Source organism: Myxocyprinus asiaticus, chromosome 36, assembly GCF_019703515.2.
Source record: "Myxocyprinus asiaticus isolate MX2 ecotype Aquarium Trade chromosome 36, UBuf_Myxa_2, whole genome shotgun sequence".
Lineage (NCBI taxonomy): Eukaryota > Metazoa > Chordata > Actinopteri > Cypriniformes > Catostomidae > Myxocyprinus > Myxocyprinus asiaticus.
The window spans coordinates 10,886,055-10,900,603 of NC_059379.1; the positions used below are offsets into that span (position 1 = coordinate 10,886,055).

The following is a 14,549-nucleotide window of genomic DNA, read 5'->3' on the forward strand; positions in this document are numbered from 1 at the left end:
AAGACAAGACTAATAACAAGGTAATTTAACAATGAACCAATGAAAACAAGACACATGAACAGGGGAAACACATGACAAGATCACATGAGGGAACAGGAAATCACATGACATGACACCACATGACCTGAACAGGAACAAGAACTAAACTTTAAAAAGACATGAAAACAAGAACACATAAACGTGACATATCCCCCCCACTGGGGCGGCTCCCAATGCCCCAAAGCATAAACACAAAGTTCAGTGTGAGGGAGCTGTGTGTGTGGGGGGGGGGGAGGGCGTGGGATCTTGACGTGTGTGTGGTTGGGGGGGTGGGCCATGGTAGGCGTGGATGCTGGGTCGTGGAGCAAAGGCTTGCTTGTGACATAGCATGGAGCAGTCTGGGGCTTGGCTGAGACATGGCATGGAGCATACTGAAGCTTGGCTGTGACATGACATGGAGCAGACTTAGGCATTATTGTGACAGGCTCAGGCGTTGCTGTGACATGGCATGGAGCAGGCAGAGGCGCTGCTGTGACATGGCATGGAGCAGGCTGAGGCACTGTTGTGACGTGGCATGGAGCAGGATGAGGCGCTGCTGTGACATGGCATGGAGCAGGATGAGGCGCTGCTGTGACATGGCATGGAGCAGGCTGAGGCGCTGCTGAGACGTGGCATGGAGCAGGCTGAAGCGCTGCTGTGACATGGCATGGAGCAGGCAGAGGCGTTGCTGTTACTTGGCATGGAGCAGGCTGAGGCGTGGCTGTGACGTGGCATGGAGCTGACTCTGGCGTGGTGGTGAAGTGGCATGGAGCTGACTCTGGGGTGGCATGGCCTCGACCTGACTCTGGCACGGCTGTGACATGGCCTGGAGCTGACTCTGGCGTGGCATGGCCTGGAGCTGACTCTGGCGTGGCCGTGACATGGCCTGGAGCTGACTCAGGCGTGGCTGTGACATGGCATGGAGCACACTGAGGATCTGGGGCAGAAGGTGGTGCAAGCTCAGCGAACATGACGTGGAACTCTGGCTTGGCGGCCATGACGTGGAACACTGGCTTGGCGGCCATGATGTGGAACTCTGGCTTGGCGGCCATGACGAGGGGCAAAGTCATGGAAGGCGGAGCCGTGGGAGGCTCGAGGGGCGAAACCATGGAAGGTGGAGCTGTGGGAGGCTCGAGGGGCGAAGCTGTGGAAGGCTGAGCTGTGGGAGGCTCGAGGGGCGAAGCCATGGAAGGCGGAGCCGTAGGAGGCTTGAGGGACAAAGCCGTGGAAGGCGGAGCCGTAGGAGGCTTGAGGGACGAAGCCGTGGAAGGCTCGAGGTTAAGAGTCCAGGATGACTGGAAAATGACCTCCATGCTCGTGAACACTGGCAGAGACTCAGGAACGACCTCTGTGGTCATGAACATGGGCAGCGACTTGGAGACGACCTCTGTGGTCGAGTACATGGGCAGAGACTTGAACAACCTCTGTGGTCGTGTACAGGGAAGAGACTTGGGAACGACCTCTGTGGTCGTGGGCATGGGCAGAGACTCGGGAACAACCTCCGTGGTCGTGAACATGAGCAGAGACTTGGAAATGAACTCCGTGGTCGTGTACACGGGAAGAGACTTGGGAACAAAAGCCTTTCTTCTCCTCCTCCTCCTCCGGACGGCTGAAGTTGGCAATGCTGGCTCTGGGACAGACGAGGCTGGCAACGCCGGTTCTGGGACAGACGAGGCTGGCAATGCCGGCTCTGGGACGATTGAGGCTTCCAGTTCGTTGGCCGTGGCAGGCATGGGCATTGGCTCGTTGGCCATGGCAGGCGCGAGCGTTGGCTCGTTAACCGTGGCAGGCGTGAGTGCTGGCACGTTAACCGTCTCCCCTATGGTGAATGGTGAACCACTAATCAGTAGGGCAAGGTCGATATACCAAGCAAGTCCCTCAGCACACCGACTGTCAGGCATCAGGGAGGAAACCAGCTCATTCAGCCCAAAACGGAAACAGTCCACCCTGCAGGCCAGAGTGCAGAATTCCTCCACATAATCCTCCAGGGGACGGCTCCCCTGGCATAGACGGAGGAGCTGAACTGCTGGGTTCATCTTGTGTTGGTCAGGTATTCTATAACGAAGCTCAGCAATGACAGGCAGACGAAGATGATGATGATGTAGGAACCCAGGTGCAGTTTATTCAAATGTGAGTATATTCCAGAATGTGAAACCAAAACAAAACATAAACATGAACATGGACTTAACTTGAACATGGACTATGTTACACCAAACAATACCTGACAAACGACAATAGCAAACATGAGGGCTTAAATACAAGAACATGGGTAACAGGAAAACAAGACAACCAATCACAAGACTAAACTATAAACAAGACAACCAGATTAAATTAACTTTAACCTATGAAAAGACAAGACTAAAAACAAGGTAATCTAATAATGAACCAATGAAAGCAAGACACATGAACAGGGGAAACACATGACAAGATCACATGAGGGAACAGGAAATCACATGCCATGACACCACATGACCTGAACAGGAACACAAACTAAACTTTAAGATAAAAGACATGAAAACAAGAACACATAAATGTTACATTATCACATATCTTGAAAAAAAATATCTGTTCATGTACTTGATCAAACTTTAAGTGAATTGTGGTATGATGAGTGGTGCTGGTGACACTAAATAAAAAGTTTCTGTCAAACTGTCAATTAACTTTGAGTTTTAAAAAGAAATAGATTTTTTCATTAATTAAAATTCTCAAATACTGAGCGGTTTCGTAATGACATTGTGATGAGGAGGAGGGCCGGGCCGGGCCGTGAGGTCATACGACAGGCCCTGAATCGGGCTAAAGATGAGCCGGAGGTGCCAGGCGCTGCATGTGTGTCTGTTTGTTTATGTTTTATGTTGTTTTAAACTCATTTATGTCATAATATTTTACATTGACTGTTCAGCCGGCTCCCGCCTCTTCCTTGCCCATCCTTATACTGGTACAGTGGTGCCAAAACCAGGAGGGAGGAGGGATGCGCTGTCGCAGAGTCCTCGCCGCTGCCGTCCGCCAAAGGAGCAGCCGCGGCCGTCTGCCTGGGGACAGAGAGGTTACTGCCAGCCGGCGAGAGCTGGAGGAACCGCTGCCATCCGCCAGGGACCGGGGGAGGAGCGAGCTGTCATCTGCCAGAGGGCGGAGGAGCGGTTGAGGACCGGGCGACAGCGTATCCAGGAACAGGTGGGCAAGTTTTTCTCTCTCTCTCGCTCTCGCTCTCTCTCTCTCTCTCTCTTGCTCTTCTGTCACTCCACCTCGCTCTTTCCCTCTCCCCTTTCCCTACCCTCGTCTCTCCCAGGGCTCCAGAAAGGCGGGATAGACCTGCTGGCAGGCAGGGCCGGAAGGGCAACACCCCCCCTCCAGATAGGGAGGGGAGGGGAGTGCCTCATGCCGGGGGTTTCCCCAGCCTGAGTTGAGCAATGGAGGAGTGTGACGAGGAGGAGGGCGGGCTAATCGGGCTAATCAGCCTGGAGGGGGATAAAGATGAGCCGGAGGCGCCAGTTTGAGAGAGAAACGCACGTGCTGCATTGTTTGTTTTATGTTGTTTTAAGTTAATTTATATCATTCAATTTTATGTTGACTGTTCAGCCGGTTCCCACCTTCTCCTTGCCTGTCCTTATACTGTTACATACATCATGACATAAAAATCTAAAAATGAATTTAATTTTTGATATTCAAATTGTCACTTCGCTGCCTTTGTTCATGTCACATCATTTTAATTAAAGGGTCATAGAGAAATAAGTTTGTCTGAGGTGATAAAGATTTGAAATATTTTAAAAATCTGGTTTCAAACACGTCAAGTTCGTAGATATGTAATCTTTGAGTTCATGTTGTTTTTACAAATTGTTTGAAAAACATTTATAGTATTTTGTACAAAAAAATTATTTAATGACTTGCAGTGCAACCAAGTAAAAGGTATTAAAATAGTTTCCTTGCACCTTGAATATATGAGAGTGTGCACAACTTCATTCATTTCAAAAAAGGTTTCAAACATATGTTTCAAGGTGAAAAATATTTTGACAAATATCATGAATTTTTAAGTCAAGTATATCAAGATGTTTTCTCATGGTTGCACCAAATGACCTGAACCACATGTGCCTTTTCACTAAAATGTAAAAATATTGAATGATATGACAAAATTATGATTTGTTTTTCAAATGTTCACACAATGTCTTGTGGGTTTAAACAGAGCTTCTCTGTTTTATGATTTTTGTCACATGACAACAAAATATCTATGTTGGTTGTGCCACATGACTTTGATTTGGTGGACATGGTGGAACAATTAATCATGTTTTAAAATAAAATTGTTTCACTGCATTTAAATAATAATAATAATAAAAGATTGTTTAGCACAACTCATGCCATCATTTATTTTTTCCAAGAATTTCAGCTTTTAATTAGATTTGGAATTTTTTTACTGTCTCCGGAATTAAATGTACAGTTCACCCGAAAATGAAAATTCTGTCATTATTTACTCACCCTCATGTTGCTCCAAACCTGTATGACCCCCCCCCCCCACACACACACACACCTCCCCACACACACACAAAATGAGGCTACATCTACATTAATTAGGATACATTTGAAGACAGTGTTTTCGCAACGCTCTCTGTCCACACTGCTGTTTTTCAGCGTTTTCCAAAAGTTGCTCATCCACACTGAAATGTATGAAAATGCTTAAATCCTTTTACTGCATGTGGCAGGGCGGAGGGCGGGGCCGGGTCGTGATTCCACACACCTGGCCCCTAATAAGGCTGATTAAGCCTGAGAGGGATAAGGCCGACCGGAGAAGGCAGTGCGACAGAGAGAGAGAGAGTTACGGACAGCTGTCCGACACCTGTGTGTGTTTGTGTCTTTTGGTTTAAGTTTATTAGTAAACTATTATTTATATTGTCAAGCCGGTTCTTGCCTCCTTCTTTCCATTGAACTGTGTTACACTACGCATGCGAAAAATTGCCGTTCAATGTACGGTCTGAAACGCAATTGTCCTCGTGTTCCGTCACCGGACACCAATTCCGAGTAAACTTCCCGTTGACTTTGAAGGAATGCAATTTGAATGTTGTACAAAGTAACATTTATCTTTAACAACACTATCAAAGTGAATATCAGGCACAACAGCGCCGCTATAACACTGGCTTCCATCTCGATTGTTTTGGTTCAATGGATCACATGACTGCGTCACATGACAACAAATACGTCATTGTTTTCAGATATATCCATTTTCCCTGGCCACACTACAACGTGAGGACGGCGTTTTCAAATTTATCCACTTGGCAGAGCGTTTTCACGTTCAAGTACATCTCAGTGTGGACGGAAGGCCAAAACGTAGAGAAAAAGATGCGTTTTCAAATGAAAACATATTAGCGTGGACGTGGCCTGAGATGTTAGGTAGAACATTTGCTTCAGTCACCATTCACTTTCATTGTATGTAGGAAAAAAAAGCAATGAAAGTGAATATTGACTGAGGCTGTCATTCTGGTTTCCATCTTCTTTTGAACACATGAGGGTGAGAAAATGATGACAGAGCTATCATTTTAAAGTCACCTTTGAATAGAAAGTTTCAAAGGTTCCAATCAGCCCTAGATAAATGTCCTTAATTGATCCCAAAAATTAAATTCCAGAAATAAAAATGACTATAAATAAGCAAGTCAGTGACACTTCCTGTACATCTTTACTAATGCAACACATTTGAAGCAGGGGCCTTCTGTGTGACTCCACTGTGTGTTAACATCTGTTGTATCATCCTGTTTAATTTACTGTGTCCTCGTTGTGCAGCAACCATCACCATCTCTCACTGATATTTCTCAGATCTTTCCCTATGAATAGAAACAATTACACAAGCAAAGTAAACAGTGATGACTTCCTCCCTTACATAAACACTGATGGAAGTGTCTGTGGAAGCGGTTCTTTAATAGAGCAGACAGGAAGTGTTCCTTGAGATTTGTTCTGTCCGAGCCCTTTGGGAGGACATTCCCCACCCTCTCCGTATCCTCATGCTGGACATTTTTTTGTGGTCATTGTTTAGGATCAAGTATGGTTTGTTTCCTAGAAGACCTGCACATGTGCTGACACTCCCCTCGGTATAACAGAACTCAGGGGAACTGATGAAACCACATCATTATAATTTTATTATTATTATTATTGCAATACAATTGCAATGTTATTTGATTATTTTTTTATAAAATTGTTTCTTATATTTTTATAATATTTTATATTATATGATTTATTATTTTATTAATATTATTATTTTTTGCAGTATAATTATGGAAAGCTAAAAAGGACAGATTAAAAATGTTTGTGTGTTTTTATAATATTTTATATATTGTTTGGAATTTTATTATTGTTTTATTTTTATTATAATACAATTTTGCAAAGCTGAATAGGATAAATGTGCATCAAATGTTTATAAACAATGACAAAATTAATATAATTAAAAAAGAAAGGATTTTTTGTTGTTGTTTTTTGTTGTTGTTTTTTTTTTTTTTTGCACCATTATGAAATTTTAAGTTAAAATTCAAATATGGTATTGTATTGTTTAATAATTTCTAATAATATTTTATATTTTTAATGTTATTTTCAAGTATTTTATTCTTATTCTTATTGCATTTAAATTATACAAAGCTAAATAGGTTAGATCTGCGTCAAATGTTTATAAACAATGAAAAACATTATATTAATAAAAAATTACTGAATATTCTTGATCTATTATTAAATTTTGAGTTAAAATTTGAATATGGTCCCATTTTGTTATTTATTTCTTAAATATAGTATTTAATATTTTTAATTAAACCATATATTTTATATATAATTTTTTTAATTATTTTATTTTTATTGCAATACAATAATGCAAAGCTAAAAGTATAGATGTGCATACATTTCTTTTAAACAATGGCAAAATTAGAATCAATAATAATAATATATTTTTTAAAAAGTACTGAATATTCTTGCACCACTATGAAATTTTGAATTAAAATTCTAATATGGTATGGTCCCATTTTTCATTTAGCTTCTTTAGCTGAAATCAGGTTTTCAGGTTGGTCCAGTTAATGCTCATATGCATACTAGAGCAAATAGACAAGGCATTGCTGTAAAGGTGACTGGCTCTTTTAACTGAAAGGCGGGACTTCCTTTTCTACAGCCACATTATTCAGAGTTGCAATTTCTCCCATTAATTTTTTACAAGTGGTCCACCTCCTCTTCCCTCAACTGTCTCTAGCTTGGCCCGCCATTGGTACCCAATAAAATCAGTAGATTTACAAGGAAGAAAGGAAGGAAGGAAGGAAGGAGGGATGGAGGGAAGCATAATATTCTATTTTTGTTTGCTAAGTTGGGACAGTGAGTCCTGAGTTTGTGGGCATAAAGGTTGGACAGGTCATTGCAGCTTCTAAAGGGGGAAATCAGAGTAAGAGAGAGTGAGTCAACAGAGGATATTTAGCCTCTTACTCTCACTCTGTGGGCTATATACAGGGACTTACCCAGTTCATCTTTCCTCTTTGGCCCTCAGCTAAAACCGTTAACCACTCATTAAACTATTGCCGCTGCTGCATTACGCTCCATTACTTTGGGTAGTGTGTGTGTACAATTTTTTGATAAGGTAGGAGGCACTGTAGAGTTAAGGGGGTTGGAGGGAGCATCAGGCATTGAACAACAAAGGAAATTGAGTTTTTAATTGTAGGTTAGAACTGGAGAGACGATGGGACAAAAAAGGAAAGAGGGAATAATTACCGCACATAGTAGCAAGTAATTTGGGACAGACAGGACCCATTTCACATTAAATGTGTGATGTTTAATGAACAGCTGGCTTTCTGAGGGAGCAAATGAATCACAGTCACCTCTTTCCATCCATTCCCTTTTGGTGCGTGTCCATTTTTCCATTTTTTGTGCATTAAAATGCAAACGTCCTCTTCAAAGACTGTGACGGTAACAGATTCAGCTCTGTTGCTCTTCCTTTGGATATGACTGTATTTTTCAAAAAGGAACCAAAAGCTCGAATCGAGGACTCTTGGGTGCAGTGATGGGGTCTTTTGGAAACTATAGAGTCTGATTAGCTTTATCGGCTAAGCACAGACCATTACACAAACAACAGAAACTCATTAAAAAAATGTGTTTACAAAAATGACAGAGAAGTGTTTGTTTAAGTAGGTTTTTCAGAGTTACCGATTTCCTTTGAGACTTCTTAACCCTTCTCTTTTGTGAGAAAATTCCTATCAACTTTTCTGTGTGGGTCAAAAAAGACCCAGTAGAGTACAGTAGATATATAGCAGAGCACACCTTCCTTTTAATTAAAAACACGAGTATTGACATAGGCTTTTTTTCACATTGAACACAAGCTTTAGCAGTAGCATTTCATCTGGAAAGAGAGCCACCTATATGTCAGAGGTGGTACTATTATTTAACAACAGATGTAAACACTTTATTTTGAGTGAAAAAAAAAAATTATAATTTGAAACAAAACAATGTATTTGAGACAAATAAAGAATTATGGTGTAAATTTAAACATGGTTGTATTTCAGAATAGAAATGTCTGCCTGGCAGATGAAAAATAAGCATAAAATCCCATAGACTCCCATTCAAAAGGTTCCCATACAAGTAGGGGTATGGATGTCATAGAGACTTGGGGATGGTCTCGTTTGATTTGGGCCAGTAAGCAACCATCTAGCAACCATTTAGTAATGCCCTAGCAACACCCTAGCAATGCCCTAGTAGCCACCCTGACATTGCATACATATAAACGTATCATAAATATGTATTACTTTTTTCTTATTCATTGATCAGTCACATCAATTGCTGTGGAAATCATGTAAAAAGCATTTTGACTAAATACAAGATTAAGATGATTTTTTCACTTAAATGGGTCAAAAATGACCCAAACATAACAGTAGGGTTAAAGATGACTGTTACGGATGGTTCAAACATTCTGTCATTGGCTGTTGGATTTAGAAAGTTGGGAAACATATCTGTCATCGTCACTCTGCCCCAACAAACACATGGGTAACAAATTGATGCAACCCAATTACCATTGGACGTTGATGTTTTTAGCATTTGTTAAGGTAGAGTGAACTAGCCTTTAGTTGATTCAGTCTGAGCCCTTAATTCAAATGATTTTCATGATTTTATCCTCAGATATTTCTCTCAGGATGTTCAATGCACAAATGAGGAAGTAATTTAAAGCTTATGTGCCAAATTTTTATTTCTGTACTAAGGGAGTTCAGATGTTTTGTGCTGTTGTGCATATTGGAAAATATTCCAGTTAATAAATGTGGCACTGTTGTGACTTCTGTCCTTTTATCAAACATAAAAAAAAAATCTGGAAGCAGTTTTCTAGCTTTCAATGGCCTCTTTCGCAAGACAATTAGGCTACTTTAAACTGTGATACAACATGAGCACACACAACAGAGAGTGTTAAGAAAGACAGAAATATACAGAAGACTGTGAAATAGAGGTGAGGTGGTGTATATGTGAGTGTTCTTCAAGTCAAATAATTGTACCATTAACGTACATTTTACTTCTCCTTTGGCATTTTTTTTTCTTCCCTACAGCATAATCATCTTGTCACTTTCAGGTGAAAAGCAGCTTTGTTCAGGGTGATTAATTAAACATTAAAAAGATGTTTGGACAGAGGCCATCTTTTATCTATAGCAGACCTGAATCAGATTAGTAGGCAAAGTGATCTGGCACGTGTAAAAAGCACAAGAGAAAGAGCGACCAAGTTAGTTTCTTTTTAAAACTATGATTTTAATATTCCGCTATTGCTTCTCAGTACAGAGTTTAGTCCAGCATATTTCAATGTCAGTAAAAAACTCTTTTGCTTAATTTCACACAACTCCCGTTCTATAGATTCAAATTATTGATGGGGTTAATGTAAATGTATAGAAATCATCAAATGTTAGTACAATAAGCAAGAAAAGATTAATCAAATTATATAACTAAAATGGTTATTAGCTTACAATTTACATAAGAAGGCACAGAGGCAAAGCAATGACAAACCGAACACCCCAACAAATAATAATGTCTTTTGTAACAGTTACTCTGAGTGAGATTGGGACCAACTATTGTTCATTAAATTATAATTAAACTGGTGTTCCTTTTATTTTCCTATAGAATTATATCATCATGAAAAAAACATCAAATATCTGGTGTCTGAAAGTTTCTCTCAAATATCAACTTTTGTAATAAGGCATACTGTTCATATCTGGAAACATAATTTAATGTTATTTCTCACTTACAAAATATGATAGAAAAATACATTATAAAATGTTACAATGGTTATAAATAGAACTGTATATTTTCCAATCCAGGGAGCTGCTTGGGTTTCCAAAAAAAGTAAAAATAATAATAATAAAAGCTTAACAATGGAGAGTTGCAGTTCATTGGCATATACAATACACTAAACACTTGCACAAACAATCACCCGTAAACACAATGGAACACATATTCGCACACACGGACACACAGTCTATAGTAATACTGAATGAAAAGCAAACAATAAAAGCAAAAGAAACACAAACAAACAACTCCAGTTCAAGGTTAAACTTACTGAGTGAGAGATCCATGTAAAAACATATTTCATCTTTTAAAATTATTTGCCGAATTCTGCAATGTCCAGGTTAATAATATATATATAAAAAAGACATGCAACTGCATCAACCTCAAACATCTAAACATTATTGCATTTGCTCTTCTTAAAACCAATATTATTAAAAAAGTAGATGCATCTCCACAAAATTCAGTTATGATAACCAAATAATAAAGTGTAATTCTAGTTTGTTAATAGACTTTCATTCTCCTCTGTTCTGAAATGGTTCGATATTTTAACTGGAAGACCGACTAGAGGAAATGTATTCAGTTACATTTAAATAACTGAAAATCATCTGCATAGAAAGGCATGAGGAAATGTGAGATGTCCGTAACAAAAATGCTCTTCTGGTACAATTAAATTCTTCATAAGGAGTCCAACCTGTTATGACAAGTAAAACTAATTAATCCTAAACCTTTATCATTTTTAACCTGCCTAATTGAATAAATGCTTCTTGAGATATAGGTAGAGTGAAATATATATATAAACTTTTTGCGAAAATTAAGTTTATTTTTTTAGGATAATTGGGATTATTTTACAATTCTAGCATGTCTAATGTTTTACTTTTTGTATTTCCTATTTTTCTCAATTGTGATTTTCATTAAGTTCTACTTTCTGTAACATAGCAATACAAAACAGAAGAATTTTTATTTAAAACAGAACAAATGGCAGTTCAAGAAATAATACACGATGTCCAAAAATTTTAGTTTTACCAACATATTTTTTTGCTTTATGTTAATGAGAATTTTGGTGGGAAATGTCCTTAACTATTCTTAAATGATTTAACAAATGTAAAAAAAAATAAAAAAATAATATCATAAAATAAGTAGTTTTTTAAAGAAAAGAAAAAAAAGGGGGGGGGGGGGGCGGTGTATGTCCTGAACATGGTCTTGACAAGGTTCATGCGATTCTCCCAAGTAGTAACAATTTCAGACTTGATGCTCAGTTTGATGGGGGCTCAATTGCTTGTGTAACAGATGTAGTTATGGGTCTATTAACATATTAGAGAGCTTGTACACATACATTATAAAAAACAAACAAACAGTTAGCTAGTGTAAAGGGGTCAAAATGTATGTACTGTGACAGGGTAAACTCTATTAACCACTATTCGTAAAGAAAAATGATCAAATAGACTTTAAAAGAGTGTTTTAAAAACTGTAGTGTAAAGCCTGCAACGTAGTTCTGTACACCTCTGGTTTTCATTATCATAAACAGGACTTAAAGAGAAATACCTGATATGAACATTCATACTTGTTCGTAATTGATGATGATGTTAAATAAGGCACTTCTTTTGATTGACAAAAAAAAAAAAAAAAAAAGACACTCTTTTGGTCTCTAAAATTTCTTTGTCGTTGTAAAGAAATAAACATGGTTTGTTCATCACATTTTAACAACACTGTTTCTGAATACAAAAATGAACACCTGTGGAAAAATATATATTCATTTCCTGCGTAGCACCCTCATATCAAAAAGATTTCAATTGATACTCAGCGTTTGTACACTTGTTCATGTGTCAGGATGCATTTCAAAAGCTCTCCGAATAAAACGCTGGTAGGCAAGCATGGCTTTTACATCCCTTATGGACATCTCAAACTAAAAGTCAGTTTTAAATAGCTGGTTTCACCAACTATTTACTCAAATGTGTTATTTTGTTTCAGGATGGCATAAGAACTATAAGAGACTGTGAGTGCACACACTAAGAGAGTTAAAGGGACAAATCACCCAAAAATGAATCATGAGTCATCATTTACTCTCCTTCATGTTGTTCCAAATCCATACGACCATGTTCCACAGAAGAAAGTCATACAGGTTTGGAACAACATGAGGGTGAGTAAATGATGATAGATGTTTTCGTTTTTGGGTCTATCCTTTTGAACATTATGCTCAACCATTCATTTTTAGAAATCAATACAAATTTGTGTGTATTTAGTGTGTGAAAGGCTAATAGTGGGACTTTGCCCAGACAGTGTTATTGCTTTGACACTTCAGTGCAGGCTGAGTAGCACAGGTCACCTGACCAAGAAGGTCCTCAGTTAAGGGGAGTGTTTCTGTCCTGCGGGTGGTAGTGTTAGGGCCATCACAGCTTCTCGACTGTGTTAAGCGAATTAAAGCTGCTTCTGGGCTCGCCGGCAGGCCGCCAAATCATAGAAGCGAAGGACGAGAGCCAGAGAACTGGTCAGCAGGCAGGTCATCATTGGATGAAGAGTTGAGAGCTCAGAGGGTCATTGGTTAGTTGCCGTGGCGGCTGGGTTGTTAGAGATAAAAAAATGGACAGACAAAGAGGGGAAATAAAAAAAAGAGACATAAAAAGGACACAAAAGAAAAAAGATAGAGAAGGAGATTAGTTCCAGCTAGTGACGGTTGGATGACAATATGACATTACTTATTACAGCTACTGTAAGAGAAAACTGCTCAACATCTACATCAGGACAATTCAACTCCAGTTCCGGAGTACCAAGGTCCTGCAGAGTTTAGTCCCAGCCCTAATCACAATTAAAGTGTTGCGGGGGCACTTTAATCGCCCCATGGGGATTAATAAAGTTGTAAACTTAACAATCAATCATGATTAGGGTTGGAACTAAACTCTGGGGGACAGTGACTCTCCCGGGCCGGAGTTGAACAGCCCTGGTCTACGTTAACCCAGCAAAATCATGAAGGCCTCATGATTTTGCCCCAGAACCCATCTCCCAGGTAAAAATGGTTAAAGAAGCAAAGAGGCAAATCAATTACTGAGTAATTACAAATCAAACTAACAGCACTTAATAGTTAGTAGCAGTCAATTGAGTTTGGGTATTTGGAAAATCTGATGGTGACGGCAAGGCGTAAAGGGATATCTATCCAGGATTAAGAGATGCAAATACATAGAGGAACAATCCTGACTGCTATTAAGCATTAGAGTGCTGGCTCAATTCAAAGCCACAAAGCTGCTAGTGATAATGATATGGATTCATGAGTAGTTACAGAGATGTGATTGAGGAAAAACCAAGAGAAGAGAAAGTGACAGTCTAACCAGAAAGATTTCTACACAATACAAAAAGTTCTGTTTTTTAACTCAAATTTTATTGCCTTTAAAATTTGACTATTTACAAAAAATACAGAATGCTAATAAAACAATGATACTAAAGCATATTGGCTGAAATTGAGGGCTATAACAACACTATAACCCAAGAAAACAAAGACAAATCTACTTGTTTCGCAAGCTGATAAACTCTTACAGCTATAGCTTATAAGACAGTGTATCATGACTGTCCCCCATTGGGAAAAATAACATGGCATTGTTCTCTAAGCCTACATTTTTACTAGTATATATTCCCTATTAATTTACAAATACAATAACATTTCATAAATGTTCTTGCTTAATAGGTAAGCATATTGCTTTTTATAAAACATAAAACCACATATGATAACTATGTTCTTTTCCATACATTTGAAATGAAAATAGAAGCTTACTGCAAAACAACAAACAAGAAACAAACAGTTCTTCAGTTCATCAGTTGTTGTACTAACAGGCTGGCCTAGTGTGTGACCATCCTGCTTTAAAAAACATTCTAACATCTTATGAGGTTTTACCGTTTTCTTTTTTTTTTTTACGTCCCACTTTTCTCTGTCTGAGTATCACAGACTAGGAGCTGGTGATTTAAAATCTTCAGTGCAAACTATTTGTGCCATATTTTTATGATGAGGAATTCCTTGAATGGAAAGTTTAAGTGATCATAAGCACTTCATAACACCTAAATAATAATTGGATTACACAGAGCAAAAGTAGCTATATTGTAATGGAAAAATAACTGTATGTTCATGCAGTGCATATGATGGCTTGCCTCCTCAAACAAGTCTTAACCTTCATAACTGTCTAGCCTGTTTTACGTGACACTACCCAAACCAGGTGCTAGGAATTTTTAATCCTATACCTTGAAATTCATAGTCAATATTTCTCAAATCTCGAAAGAGACACTTGTTGCATTTT

The 14,549-nt window shown here is 39.0% G+C and overlaps 1 protein-coding gene across 2 annotated transcripts in view; it reads right to left on the reverse strand.

The window, feature by feature from the left end:
• Positions 1-9,720: 9,720 nt before the first annotated feature.
• The window catches only part of LOC127426950 (protein quaking-B-like), a 54,804-nt gene continuing 49,975 nt past the window's right edge, over positions 9,721-14,549 (reverse strand). For both annotated transcript variants that reach the window (XR_007894876.1, XM_051674171.1), the window contains exon 8: positions 9,721-12,827. Coding sequence is in view for 1 of the 2 variants with exons in the window: in XM_051674171.1 (XP_051530131.1) it covers positions 12,805-12,827 (23 nt within the window). In the remaining variant the exon portion in view is untranslated. The remainder of the gene's footprint in view (positions 12,828-14,549) is intronic.